The 15,912-nt window shown below is 37.0% G+C and overlaps 1 protein-coding gene across 1 annotated transcript in view; it reads right to left on the reverse strand.

Annotated features, from left to right (window-relative positions):
* The window catches only part of LAMA2 (laminin subunit alpha 2), a 382,277-nt gene that overhangs the window by 66,258 nt on the left and 300,107 nt on the right, over positions 1-15,912 (reverse strand). Inside the window, exons 37-40 of the mRNA XM_050893952.1 lie at positions 12,693-12,903; positions 10,975-11,091; positions 9,658-9,821; positions 6,055-6,193 (exon numbers count right to left, since the gene is read on the reverse strand). Of these exons, the coding sequence (XP_050749909.1) occupies positions 6,055-6,193; positions 9,658-9,821; positions 10,975-11,091; positions 12,693-12,903 (631 nt within the window). The remainder of the gene's footprint in view (positions 1-6,054; positions 6,194-9,657; positions 9,822-10,974; positions 11,092-12,692; positions 12,904-15,912) is intronic.

Genomic DNA, 15,912 nt, shown 5'->3' on the forward strand with positions numbered 1-15,912 from the left:
AAAAAGAGAAAATGTTTATAGTGTTAAAGAAACATGTTTGACTACAAGAGCAAAACTTTGTCCAAAACAAACAAAAAGATATTTCAACTTAAACGTGGGTTTCTCCCTCCAGCTACAGACACACCACCATGCAATACAGTATTTCTCCCTAAGAGCTGCTACAGTACCTTTAGAAGCCAGACTGGATCTGATGATCCAAATTCTAATACTGACAACAGAGATTCCTTTGTGGTTAAATTCAAGAATTGTAATTGCTAGGTCAGTAAAGAAAATCTGATATAAAAGACATAGAGTTTATAAAGAAGGGCAAATGCAGTTAATCTGAAAGAGTTTTATTACTAAATATCCATCCTTCATCATATCATGCTACTTAAAGATCTTTCTTTTTAAAAACATCCATCTCTATCTTCAGTGCAGAGATTGATCAATAGATAGAATGATTTTTCAAAATTCGATTAATATTTTCAGTTGGTAGGAAATGCTCTAAGTTCTGAACCACTTACTGTTCAGTTTGTAAGACTGAACTCAGGTCACACATCATACTGAATACATTTCTTTGAGAATACTCCTGACAGCCAGATAACATTCTATATTAGTCATGGGTCATAGCCTTGTAACTAGTATGTAATTAAGAAGCAAATACTTTTCATTTTCCAGGGCAGATACATATACTCAAAAATTAACTGTGTCAATTAAATGACACAGTTATTATTGCTATTCATTATTTATATAATGAGCAAGCCCAGAGGTGATATTTCACATACTACTGAATCTTTGTTGTTTTTCGACGACACTGTAAAAACCATATATTGGACTTGCCCATTTCTTTTTCTTTTAAAAACCTTAGGGAATGCTTTGGATACTTTCAAAATTCAGAACCAAGTTTTTTGTTATGGGCTATCTCATGGCATATGTTGCCATGTCACAGGGATATAGCTATTAAAGATTCCTTGTATTCATATGGGATGTAAATGTATGCTTAGCTTTCATCATAGGCTAAGTGATTTTAAGAAGCAAGGCCCGCATGACTGCCATATTTCCAAGCTCACTTGAAATATTAAGCTGTGTACACAAATTCCTTTCAACATCAACAGAAACTATACATTCAAAATATGAACAAAATTAGTTTCTTACAGATTTTCTTTATCACGTAATACAAGTAGCATTGGTAATAGAAAAATACATATAAATCCAGAAAAAAAAAAAAAGACTATGCAGTTAAGCAAAAGACTGCTCCTGAAGGAAGAATGTTTGGCCAGATTTTGTGGCAGATGCACCTGTCAAATCAGATAATACTTTTATACTTCTTTTCCCATTAGCAACAGAACCCAGGGTATGATCACTCTGTGACCATGGACTTCAAAAATAAAGACTGTTATTATTATTAAATGACTAGGCATGGTTGACTGGCTGTTAAAGCAGTTTATATTCAATAAAATGAAGTTGGAAGGCCAGATTTACAATGCAATACCAGGAAGTTCATCAAATCAGGAACAATAATTGGGCATGTGCTGACAATTAGTCAGAAACAGATTTCAGCATAAAGTTAATACTAGAAAAGTCCCTTCAGAAACAAATACACTTGTACTGATTAAAAACTTTATTTTATATTTATTTTAAAATAATTCTGAAAGGGAGGATTAACCAAGACATCTGATGTAAAACATACTTTTTTGCTAGCTCTTCTTGTGGCTCATGAGACATTGAGTTATGATGAAGTCAACAATGAAAAAACAAACATTTTCTGGCTTTGTGTGAGGTAAGTTTGTGTGCTTGTGGCAAGCCTGGGTCATGATGAACCACTTTATGATTTAATAAGACTGACAGCCAAGGGTCTTTGCTATTATTTTCTAAATTGAGATATCTGCTGTAAAAAGGAAAAACAAAAGGCAAAAAAAGATTGTGATTCAAGATAAACCGGAAAATTGCAGGGTCTCAGGAATCTAATTTGTTCTAATTCTGCCTTTTCCAGAGCATCCATAACCTGGGGATAGTGCCTTCCTCTCCCTGTGCCTTTCTTCATGCCCCTTACCCTCCCCATGCAAACTCTGTGCAGCTTGACTGCTTGTAGCATCTTGTGGCAGAAGTGAGATCTCATTATGTATCCAAACAATGCAATCCTAATCATGGTTTAGAGGCATAAGTGCTGTTATAATAATATAATGCAAAATGCTGCCACTGAAACTATACATCATCCTTAATGGTCTGTTTTTTTCCTATCCGCGGGTTAGCAAAAATTTTAACAAAGTTTAACAGCAAAAGAAAAACATCTATCAAATTACAGAAAAACACTATGAATTGATAACTAGCAGACAATTTTGGGTAAGGAAAGAATTTAGAAAGAACATCCCTTCTGTCTTCCTTTTTCTGGTATTTCACTGAATCTTGAACTCTGCTTTTGTCAAACAGCCCAGCTTCTGCAGGAGTGGCAGAAAGATTTCAGTTCAGCCCATAGCCTGGTGGGTTATGGCATTCTTCTGGGATGGAGGATATCCCTCTAGATCTCCCAGGGATGATTGTGTGAATCACTGACTTAACAAGGAAATGTGCTACACGCTGCAAGTTTGAATAAGATCAGCCATAGTCACAGCATTGCGAAGACTCCCCCGACAGCGCATGCTGGGCATGGTCTGAACACATATCAGACTGAGAATTGCTGGGGACTTTGCAGAGAGGAATTTTTTCTGAGGTTTCATGAATGGATATAAACATGAAGTAGGCACCATGTTGCCCAAATCTGCTGACATATTAGTGATTTTGGTCGCATGCAGGGGTACAGCTCCAAGCATGGATGTAAATGCACTGGGACAGTTTTGAAGATCACATACTTGAACTTACACATGTACAAGGTATTTTATAGACCTAAGTGCTAATTCACATCAGTTAAAAATAGTTCTGCCTTATTCTTAAATTAAATTATTTTCTTTTCACATACACTTACATTCTGGGAAGCTTTCACCTATGCAAGAGTTAGGGCTACTCTCATTTTTACCAGTCCTGAAGATAGCTGAGCATTCTGAAGTACCACAATGTTACGAATGATTTGCACCTCAGGACATCTTCACGATGAATCCTCGTGGCAGCTTTATGCCATTACCACGTAAGGAAACCTAGACACTCAACATAACTGTTGGGGTACCACTACAAAGCAAGTCAAAAGCCAAGAAGCAATAGGAATCCTAACACCTAACATGTCCCCTGTGGTTCCAGTTATTAGCCTGTAAGCCCCCTCTAAAAAGCCTAAGAATAATCACACTTTTTCAACATGTATTGTAAACCTATGATTCTGATCTGTGAGACACGAGCTGGATCTGTTAACATGACTCCTCTCTTCAGTCAGTTACTGCCTTGGCTAAGTAATAGGATGTTGAAACCGCTTGAATGCTAGAGATTTCTCATCTGTGATAAATTTATTTTGCTTTTAAAGGGGAGAGCAAATCCATCATAAAAAGCTCGGGAGGAATTTTTCTGTCATATTTTTAATACATTTTTTTCCAGTCATTTATCAGGCTTCCTGTAATCACGATGGATTTTAAGCATCTTTTTGTTCTTGCTTTTAGCAACATTAGCTTAATTTGAAAACAAAATAATTTTCCCATTACAAACCAAAAACCAAAAAAACCCCGAGATATCACTAAGGTTCTTGTAAATTATTCACTCCAGTGATGTGAAGAGTGGAATCTAAAACTCAGTCCTGTCCCTACCATCTCTAGTTCATGCACCAGCTTGCTGCTGTTGGGAAACCTTCCTCCCCCTGCCCCAACATTATAATTGGTCAATGGGAAAGGCTAGGCATGTGAGCTTCAGCACTTTTCTTTGTTAACTGCTAGCATATGGAGATCAGAGTCTTTTACAGAAGACAGGCACCCACAACTGTTCTCATAAAGAAGAAAACATGGCTCCATCCTTTGCAAGGAAAGGAAAGACATGAACTCTGTCTTCTACACAGGGTCCCCAAAAAGCACCTTCTCAGTAAGGAGGGGACACAGTTTCTAGGGGCTTCTCAGTCTGAGGGGGCTCAAATCCACAAATGCTGCCTTCTAGGAGAGTACTTGAACCATGGTGCTCCAGAGAGCCCTGAGTGAGGATGCACTCCCACTCTCATGCTAAAGCCCAGCTAAAAGCAAGTTCCTTGGGGCCTGCAGAAAGAGGGAGCCTGATTTACCTGGTTAGCAGTTAAGCTCTTCACTTAGGATGAGCAAATATTCAACCGTCTTTGTATAAAACCAAAAAAACAGAATAGCAAAATGATGAGTGAACTTCACAATTAACATATTTTTTAAATCTGGCCCGAAATCCTCACATGATCATTTACCAAATAATGGTTAAAATCTACCTTGCTCTGCAGCAATTTGATGGTAAACCACTGATTACCTCTATATCAAGTCAATTACATTTAAAAGGCAGCAGCTCCCTCCATTTTCTTCTTTATCAACTAGATCCCTGTTACATATATACAGCTCATAACAAAAAACAAGCTCCCTCTAATGAATACATGCAATGGAGATGCTTAAAACCTCATCTTAATAATATCTTAGTCTCTTTCCTTGCTACTTACTTGCCTCTATTTACATCATATTGTCCATCTTCACCTCCATCCCTTTCAATTTATCTATCCGCTTTCTCTCCATGGTATAATCAGCCGGTTCACTGTCTGATATATACTATTCTGTAGCCACACTGTAATTGCTTGCTTTGTTTCATGACTGCTGTATGTGTCTTTTTTCCCTATTCAATCCTTGAAACAGCTGCCTGCCTCATTCACTGCGAGTCATCAAAGGAGCAAAAGATAGCTACCTGTATTAAATCCTAATGAGAAGGAAAAAAAAATCCACAGCTCCTTATTTACTTCTGCAGTGTAATTAGGAGTTCCGGTGAAACAAGTAACTATTTACAGAGAACTAGTGCATACTAATGCATGAGGTGAAATTTTTTCATCAAGAGAGAAATATAGTATTTAGTGTTATTTGAAATAGAAGCTGACAATGTAAACAGCCTAAAAATATTAAAATTTTTGTGCAGTGGCTAGATCACTTTATTCCTCTCCTAAACACAGACCTTTACAGCATATTATTCCTTTTGCTATTCTTGTAATCCATTTGACTGAAGTAGCTCTCCGCAAGCTACCTTTATTCATGTACAATTGCTGTAACTACAAGTTGCTTCTGTTCATCTATATGTTTCTGTATCAAATATAGAGTCTGGCAATTTCATATTATACTGTCATTTGCTAGTGTTTCTGTGTGCCTGTGAAGTGCATGTCAGTTGCTCTCTGACCAACTTCCAGAAATTAGCCATTAACTCCTTTGATATTTGACATAAAAAATAATTCTGGCTATGCTCAGAATGTTTTCTGCTCACAGTATACGCATTAAGGAGTGGAGTTCCTCATTATGACTCAGGCTGGAGAGCTGGCTTTATGTTACAATCCTATTTTTAAAAGTTCTCTCCTTTTCCTCTGAAAATTTGCATGCAGTACCTCATAGAGAGAACAAGATTACTCTGCAAAAACCGGCAGAGTTCACAAAAGAAGCTGTATGGTTTCTATGGATAAAACTTTCCGCTTCTACAATTCTCCATTTCTAGAATTCTGCCAGGTGCATGCAGTTCATCTATGTGCAGAGAAGTGCCTCTGAGCATTTTCATGGAACTAGAAGGTGAAGAGTTAATTAAGGTATGGAGTTCTTTAGATGTGTGCGAAACATTTGTTAAATATAAACTAGCTTTATTGAGTATCAAATGGCCTATGCTCCTGACTCAAAGCTGTTGGCTTGAGCCATAGACAGAGACTGAAAGGCAGAAGACAGGGAGGAAGAATAGTAAACAAAAAGGGAAAGAAAAATAAGGAATGGGAATTAGAAACAAATGGGGATGTAGTCTGAAGGTACATGTAGCTCTGACTGGGGCATAGCTTTCTGATCTCAACACAAGAATCTATGGTGGCAGGGGTCTCTAAATAAAGTCATAAGATGGCAAAACGTGGATCTGAGATAAGGTGTAGCACAATTCCACAGAAAACCTAAGCCTTCTTCCCAATTTACTTATTTTTCTTACCGCTTGCATAGCTTCATTTGCAAGAGCCTTGGCTTCCTTGGCAACTTTTTCAGCTTCATCTGTGTAATCCTTGATGTTAGTATAAGCATTGAAAGCAAGTGTGGCATTCAAAGAGAGGTTTTTGGCTTCAGCAAGGATTCTGTTGGGATGGGAAAAGTAAACACACCATTAAACCTGCTATCAGAGCTCAACAGAACATAGTATCCTACTTTTTCAAACCCAACAGCCTGTATTTCTAAGGCTATTTCTAAGGCATTTCTTTAGAGAGCAATGCTACACTTGAGATTTCAGGAGTTCTGGCATCATGTGTTTAATGGAATTCACATTTTATCTGTGCAGAAAGACATAAAAACCAATGTTCACTAAAAGAGGAGGTTCTGTGAGATAAAAACCGATCAGACACTGAGAAAAGATAGTGCAGTGCTTAACACTATTATCCAGATAACATATACTCATAATGTGGGTTTATAGGTTATGTGTTGAGCCAGGCAACTCAATGAATTTTGCACTGTATGAACACGAGGGATCATCACAGGCATGTTTTAAAGTAGACTCTCTGAACAACTGATTTCTTGGTCTGGCTGCCAAACACAGAAACGCCAGGTTTGGAGGAGATCTCACTGTCTAAACCAAATCCTAAATGTTAATTTTGCTGATCAAAATGAAAAACATAAGCAATAATGCTTCACATTGAATGGGATGTTCCATTTACATGAAATACTCCATTCTAATAACTAGATTAAAAGGTAATTATAAACAAATAATATTTCCTGGTGCAGGGACTGGAGCTCAGCTAACCCTCTTGCAGGGGAATTTCTAGCCAGCAGGCTGGAGAAATCACTTTTCTTGCACTCTCTCTGTATGATATATTCAAATATTTTTTGAACTTGTTTTTTTGCCTCTCTGGGAAATGCTCTAGCCGTCAAGGTGTATGACAATATAAGGGAGGCAGGGATTACTCCTGCTGGACCTGTTCCAGCTTGTATAAAATACTTAGTCATTGAGACAGTGTGTGTGGAAGAAAGAGAAATTCATTCTCTAACCTGGTAATTAATCTATTCTCTGGGGAACTGGGACAGCTGGGCTCCAGTCCTCGCTTCAGTGAGTATTTAATGATTTCTACAAAATGCAACAGGAAAGACAAAGGGGATGGAAGGTATACTCTCTGGACTCCACATGTAGTTAATAGAGGGAGAGAGATTCCCTTTAGACCACTGCAGAACCAGCATGACTGAGCTGCCTCTGCATCACTCCTGGAAAAGCATATCTCCTTCCTCAACTACAGATGGAGCTCATTAGGCTATAGTAAGTTTTTGTGATGCTCCATTAGAGAAATGCACAGCCCAGAATAGCTATCTAGCTCGTGGCTCAAGTACTGCTTAGAAGTACAGTTCAAGTCCCTTCTGGTTAGGGGGGAACTGAACTGAATTTGCCAAATATCAGTGACGTTTACTCATGAGCAGGCGATTAGCCATAAGGGAGAAGCCTATACTAATATCTCCTTGTATACAGGAAAAATAACAATTTTTTCCAGGTTAAATTAATGAACTTTTCCATGTTCTAACTCTCAAGAGAACATCCTCACCATCAATCAATATACTATTTGAAGCCTTAGGAGGTGATTGGAGAGAAAGGAGTCTCCCTCAATTTCTCCTGTAAGACGAAATGGTATTTTTCAGCAAATTTAGTATTAACTGAAAGACACCCAAGTGCCAGTTGTGAAGACAGATACATTTTTGAATTCCTAAGACAGAGACTGCATATTCCTGTAAAGTATGACTGTTTAATGTCAGTGCAAGAAGTAAACAAACAGCTTTATCCTGATGCAGGATTACAGAGCACCTTGGTATTTCTTTGTAATTTGAAATTACGCATCTATCTGATGACATTAGAAATTTTAATTTCAAACAATTTGCTTTTAGATGTCATTTTTAACGTCTTTGATTCTGCATTTTTTATTGTGTATCTTGAGAAACTGAGGTTGATATCTGGATCAGACAGAAGTATACATAGTACTGTTATACCACAGTGAATGCAACTTTGAACACTACCCTAAGCTCCTTAAGGCCAAGCTGTCAACCTGCATTAAGACAGAAGCACATGCATGCACCCATAAAAACGTCTATTTAGCACAGTTAAAAACCTCTGTCTCAAAATATGTCTTGCCAACATTTCATTAAGAGGGCAAAATACTCTTCTGTCTACATTTTCTCTACTTAGTTCCTCCATGCCAACTTTCCATATATTTGGATATTTATATCCAAATTCAGTACTCTGGTTGGATGTGACACTAGTCACCTACTTTAGGCACCGAGGTGCACCACAAAACTGACGTGTCCTAATCAGACAGCGCACATACCGTTTACAAAAGCAACGTTTTTCTAAACAGTGCCCTTCGAATCCTTTTTCCTCAGGAAATCACAGCTATCATTATTTTATGCACTCCTCAAAACATAAGACTGAATATCTAGAGTAGTGTGACTACACTGTATGTGAAGCCAGTAATTTTACAAGTATCAGACATTTTATCAGAGATAATTCTGTGCCTTTTCCTCAAAATTACAGATGCTGGCAAGAAAAAAAATGTGTTAAGTGTCTGCTCACAAATCTTTGGGATATTAAAGTCTTCAGGTAGATCTAAAAGACGTAAGCAGCAAAAAAGGAGCGTATTGTTGATGTAAAAAAAAATAATCTCTCTTTTTTACTCATGCAGTGCTTTTGAGAAAATAAAAGTCTGAAGCTATGCTGGGGACAGGTCTAAGAGTCAGAATATCCATGATCTATTTCTGAGTATTACTGTTGCAAATTATGCTTACTATTTATGGCTTGCTTTTTTAAAGGCGAAAACCACAGTAAAACAAAGGACACTCCCCCTCTTCCCTCCCCAAAACCCCAACAAAGCCAAAACAAAACAAAAAAACCCCCGTTACCTTCTATTCTTTCCAGGAAACTATATTCATGATGAGTTATAAAGTATCATTCTTCTGAAAGGGCTGTGGTCATATACACCAAGGGCATTGCAATTCTCACTTATATTTAGGAATGTGATAGTGGTAAACAGAAACTGAAGTTTCTGTACTTAGGTTTAAGCATTTTGGCCCATGACACCTACTCATTTTGGGCAAGTGTTTTGAAACCACTAGAGGGATTACTATCCGTCACTATGGGTGATTTCTGACAGTAAACAAGTTAGCACCACGATAAGGGTCTCCTACCAAAATGGTCATCTTAAACAAGAACACTGCTTATTTTTAACAAATGTTTATGAAAACACATAGTGGGCTCTGTAAGACAAAGTTCAATTTTTTTCACATCAACATAGCAGTAAGCATATGATAAGTTAAACTGTGTTATGAGTGCATCTGAAGGCACTGTTTGCAGTTAATGCAAGTCTACAATCATCACAAGATGTATGAAATGGTTTACAAGAGGACACACACAAATTAACCAACTGGATAGTTGTATTCTCATATAGAACACTGGTTATTTGTATCTTCCCAGTGACAGATGTTGAAGTCTAAGAAGAATGCCCTTCAATTTCTGTCAAGCAATTTTACAAACCTGCTTCATGATTTTATCATTACCAATGAATGGCTGCCTTACCCATCCAGTATTGCAGATGATTCATTCAGCTGGGCTGCATGGTTCTCAGCTTGCAACACCTTTTCTGGAAGCATCCTGTCATGAATTTCTTGTGATAAGTCATCTATTTTATCCTTCAGCTGATCAGACATTGGCTGTATCTTATCTGCAATGCCTTCTACGTACTGAAGATGACAAAAGAAAGGCCTTTAAGCAGCTGAATGCAAGCACTCTGTAGCCCTTTATAGATTTTTTTTTAACTTGTGAGGTACTACCTCACAACTTACCCATGCATTAAGACTTCAGGGAACTAATATGGAAAGAATAAAGGAATGGCTGGACTGGAGAGCAGAGAGGAGACAAAACAATATTCCAAGAGCTACTTGCCTCTCTTGAGCTTAGTAGAAGGTTTTATGTTACAATTAAGGAACTGCACAGTTTAAAAGCTTATGAACTCTGATTTGGATTTCTTTCCTAAATGTAGATGCATACATAGTTATACTAAATTGTTGTTGTGCTCCACAATAACTAACCAATGACAGAAGTTTCATGTTTCAGGACCCTTTGAGTGACTCCAAGGTATTTTTGCTTATTAAAGTATCTTAGTAAGAATGATATGTTTTGAAGGCTGCCATTCCTGTTCCAATAAGCCATCTCAAAGTGTTTCCTTTCCCATTTCTCCAAAAGGCATTTTCCATTCATTATAACAATTTTCAATGCAAGATGGAAATATTTCCAGAACCAATGATATTTCAAGTTTTGTTTTGTTTTTTTTTTTTGTAGCTAGGGCACTGATCTCAAACTCTGTTGATGAAACTTTTAAGGCAGAATTTTCAAAAACATTATGTAAAATGAGAGTGCAATCCTCTCCTCTCCCTGATCTATCTAGACTTAAAATTGTTGCCACAGGCAACAAATTATTTCTGAAGTTTCCTTCTGATATGCACACACAGTTTTTGTGCAGATAAATCTACATCTAGATCACAGAGTCGCAGTGAGATTGTGAATGGGTCTGGGTCTGCTGCATCTGCAGTTCTAAAGATAAAGTCAGTACCGCAATCAGAATACCATATTTATAAAAGAAGGCAGAGTCCATGAAAAATTATGAGCTAGCTCTTTATGTAATCCAATGAATCACTCAAATCTCAAAGTTAATAATTTTTATAGACCAGATTAGCTTTTCTGCCATACAGCAATGGAAAAATGATTTCTTCCAATTCAAATATTACAACATTGATAAATAAAAAGAAAAATCAGGTGTTACTTTAATTATCTATTTTGCTTCCATAATGATACTTCGTTGTACTAATTCTCAGATAAGGATGATAAAACACTCACCTCTACAGCTAAGCTGATTTCATTTGCAAGTTTGTTGGCTTCATTAAGGACATCATTCCCTTCCTGCAGGCTTTTTTCAACATCTTGTCTGCCATCTTCTACAGCTTGCTTCTTTTTCTATAGGATGTGTTCACACAAAGAAAAATATGAGTTGTTTACTAGAATGAGGATGCCAGTTCAAATACCAACATCCCAATACAAGACTGCATTTTGTCACTGTGCCACAATGCCACTTCTGGAATTTTCTGAGCTTTCAGAGCAAAGACAATGACAACAATAAAGCACCTATAATGTAAGATACCTTTTCCTTCCCCTCCTGTCCCCAGCTTTGTATCCCCCTCCCACATGGTAGGTTTTTTGTTGCTCTATAACAGAGGTAACTGACTGTAGTACTCTTGCAAAATGAATCAGAAAGAACTTAGAAATCCTAATCTTTACCCAGATGTGCAAGTTCCTCATTTTGACAATTACTTTCTCTGGCTATGAAGGCAAAATTTATCAAAATATTCTGCTGCTTTCCTATTTACGTCCTTAACTACTATTATTCATTAACTACTGAATGTAAAATAAAAGATGATGGTTTGGAGCAACCTTAGGATTCCTGATTTTCCAACTAGCAAAAATAGTGCATATTGTGTAGTAAGGATGGACTTCTGAATAAAGAACTGGCAATTTCCTGTGCAAGATCCATTGAGTCACAGATCACAGATTAGTTTGATAGGAGACCATGGCAGTCTAGCATTAAGAGTGCTGTGATGGCTTCTTGGTCAAACCAGGGTCAAAATAAAGCAAAAAAATTCCTCAAAACAAGCAGGTGGGCAGGACTGCTGGAAAGGATGCCTTCAGGCACTCTGATACTGTGATGCAGAGAATATTTTAAAAACTGAGATAGCAGGTAATTTCTCCAACCTTTATCCATCCACCTTTGGGAAGAAAATGCACAGAACAGAGATCACCTAACTTCTTTACAGCACTATATTTCCTTAATTCAATCAAGCCCACAAATCTCTGCTGAGAACTGAGGTCTCGGAACTCTAACCTCATCATTGTACATGAGGTGAAAGCTCATCGAGATACAAACAGAGTTGAAACATTTATCTTCATTAGGTTGTCTCTGCTCTTTATGTCTTGGTTAAATGCTTGTTAATGTACAGTATAATAAGCTCTTTAAGTCTCTGCAATTTAAATTAAATCACAAGCAGACCCCTCTGCTATGAGGGAGATAATTTATAACAGCTACTAACTACAGAGGATAGAGTTTGATTTATTACTCTGTAATATCCACGTACCCCCTTCAGTCTTCTTCCCAGGGGCTGGAGAGGGAGATGAAAGTGTAAGTTTTCTAGGAGCAAATATATGACAGCAGAGATTTTAACTGAACTCCTATTTAAATCTTGAGCATAGGATTTGAATTTTACATGACTATTTATACTGGGATGAATTTAATCTCCCCCAGAATAATAAATCCAATGCACCCTCCACTCAGTGTTTAAAAGCAGATGATATTATTTTGATAAAGCTGTAGAGTAATTCTACTTTTAAAAGCCAATGCATTTCCTCATTTTGAGGAACATGTTTCCTTTTAATTACATCAGATATAGTTATATTTTAATAATATTTTTGGTTTTCTTATATTTTTGTTTCAAGATTAAATCATGCAAAGTTTCAAACTTTGATCAGACTCCAAGTAATCAAGGATACAACTTGTCAGCACTCACCTCTACCATGGTCATATTTTTTTGGTTGACTGCAGATAAACGACCAGCCTCCCTAATTTTACTTGTAGCTTCTCTTAGCAGATCTCGAGCATCATCAACTTTGCTGAGGTAGTTTGCTAGCTTGTCCCGGACCTCATTTTTGAGATCCTCATTTTTTTCACTGGGCTCACCAAATAATTTCTTCACTTTGTCCAAAAGATCTTCTGCATTCCTGCAATACATCACCACCCATGAAGGCATTGAATTCATATTTCCTACACCGAATAATCTGAATGTTCTTAATAACATGCAAATGAAATAGACTTCTAAATTAAATCTCAAAGTAACTTTCAAGAGAACGCATGCTTAATAAAGTGAAATGACAGTTGTTCTTAAGCCCTTTCTTAAAGAGGTTTTTAAATGCCACTAAGGTCCTATTTATGAAGTACAAAATATTCAAATACTCTCCATTGAAGACTGTTTTGTCCTTTTTTTTTTTTTTTTTTTGGTAAGTTGCCGTTCTTGAGATCTGACTAGTAAAACGAGGTTTTCTGAAACATTTCAACTTGTCAAAAAGATTTCCTTCATTCACATTAATGTGACACAAAGTGGTTTCCTACCTTGAACTGAGGGGGCTATGTAGATATGCCTGATTTCAAGCTGTCTTGGAGCAGAAAAACTGCTTTAGACAGTCAAAACTCATAAATACTTTCCTGCGAAATAAACAACCCCCAGGATCCTTGGATTTATGACTTCCAGTAGCCAAAGAATTCTGCTTATCTAAAATAAATTCTGGGATATTTTTAATGGACTTCGGCAACACAGAAATAGAAAGTTCACAAGTGCCTGCTTTTGGCAGGGGATGCAATATTTCTTGATCATCAGAGAGTTGCTGCACTGAGTTTTAAAGGACCGTCATTTGTCTGCCTCATGATACCAGGCCATTGAATCTGTAACATGTTATGCAACACCACTGCATTAATGCAATGATACAACAAGGACAGCAAAAAAAAAAAAAAAAAAGGACAAAAAAAGAGGCACTTCCAAAATGATGCTTTAGAGATAACAAAAAATCCTAAGTAAACAGGAATCTGTAGGATAGATAATACCCACAGAAGAAATCTATCGCACTTCCACATAGAACAGGTTAAGTTTTTCTTCTTGTCTCATTATGGCAAAGTGTCTGAAGAAGCTGTGTGGAAAACAAGAATTGTATTTTCTGAAAAACACTGCAGTTTGGCCTGCCTATAGTCAGTTCCATTAGAAACCTTCTAAAAATAAACACATAAATAAATGCATGCAAAAAAAATATCTGAGAGGTGGAAAAGATACGCTGCCACTGGGCATAATTTAGATGAAGGATCTGAACTGGAGCCAAGGAAAGCCAAATTGTTACCTTAGCTTTGGGATTTTCTGAGATGGATCTTTTTTCCCCCATCTGCCCTGCCTTTGGTTTTGATGAAAAAAATTATTCAAGTTGTGAATTTGCAACTTCTGAGGACAAAATATTTAATCAAAAATTAAATCCCAGTATTGACACCCTGTCACAGAAGAAGTGTAGAAAGGAATTCAGAATTTCTCCCATACCTCCTCCATTGTTCTTTGTATAAGCAGCTACTGTCTTACACTTCCAGCAAATTTTGACACCCTTATGACTCTGCAGTACTGGAGGAACAGTACAAGACAGACGGACTTCCTTTTTATGCCCTTGCCTCATAGCACAGTCCAAACTACCTGTCTGTCCAGTAGTCTACCTCAAAACTCCTCATTGGCGCTCTAAAGATAACACTTTCATATCTACCTGTTGTGCCTTTTTCCCTCTGCTCTTTTTAATGAAGTACAAGGCAATAAATCTGCCCCATGTAATTCCTTGCCTTATGTACCAGAACTTCTGTGTGACTGGACTGCACCACATTTCTTGAAATACTATCTTGTACATTTAAGCTGTGCTTTCACTGGATATCTTCCTAGAAAAAGAACAAAACTATACAAAATGCTTGAAGTGTTAGAAGAAACAATCACAGGTCTGGCCTAACACCTGGAATGCTGTATGGTCTGGATCCTCAAAATCAGTACAAGGGAACAAAAGAAAGATTAGAAACTGATGACAAAATGGTTAAAAAAAAAATAAACTGTATATATATAGGAGTCTAAATATGTTAGAATTGTCCTATCTGGAGAAGAAATGAGGACTATAACATCATGAGCAGCATAAGGTGATCAACTGTCCAATGTCTCTCCACGTACAAAAATGAAAATATCAGGAAGCAATGTCAAAACACAGGAGGCATATCTTCAAACACTGTGTGGCTGAGTTATGCAATTCATTCTTACAGGAAACTGGATGATAGAAGTTCACAGTGACTCAAAAGCCATCAGACAAATTTATGGAAGAAAAAGTCACACAAAAATAAAGATATTCAGAATACTAAATAGAAAGATAGAATTCTGGCTCACAGCATCCCTTGATAGCAACTCAGTGGCATCCGAGAAAATGTGTAGGAATGTTATAAAATATTGAAAGATTTATTTCATAAGTATGAAAATCAGGGTGGTTTAGGACAGAAACTGGTGTATTTTTAACATGCTCTTTTTAGAGAGAAATTATTGACTAATGTGCCATTTCAGTACACTAAGGCAATCAAATTACAGATTTGATTTGAAAAGTTTGAAGGAAAATAAATGAGGGAAAAAGCTGCACATGTAAGAGAAGTTTTGCCACATATGAAAGCAAGAAGACTTTACTTCATTTGTCTTCTTCATTTAACTTTTGAGAATTCACTGAAAACATAGGAGAGGTAAGAAGAATCCACTGATTCTTGTCATTCTGTTCTTGGATGAAATTCTGAAAGCAGAATACAATCACTGCCAAAAGACATCTCACCAAAGAGTAAATATGATTAACTACTTCAAAGTGATCATGAGACTTGCAGAGCTATTCAAAAGTAAGTCTTTCTAAGTAAGTCTGTAAGAATACATGTGAGCATAGTGATCCACACACATGCATGCGCACACACATGCTTTTAAGAATGATTAATTTTTCTTCATCCTTTTTCCTTGCAGAACGTATCCTATCCACTATCTTACTACATTATTTAAGCAGTTTTAAGACATTTTTCTTTAAGAGGCAGTACTTTATAAAAGAGTTTCAGAAAACATTATCTAGGGACTTTTCCTCCCCACCCTGTAATCCACAGTGACTAATTTTCCTTCTGTTGAGTTCACTGCCAAAATTTCTTGG

The sequence above is a fragment of the Gymnogyps californianus genome, chromosome 3, assembly GCF_018139145.2.
Source record: "Gymnogyps californianus isolate 813 chromosome 3, ASM1813914v2, whole genome shotgun sequence".
NCBI lineage: Eukaryota > Metazoa > Chordata > Aves > Accipitriformes > Cathartidae > Gymnogyps > Gymnogyps californianus.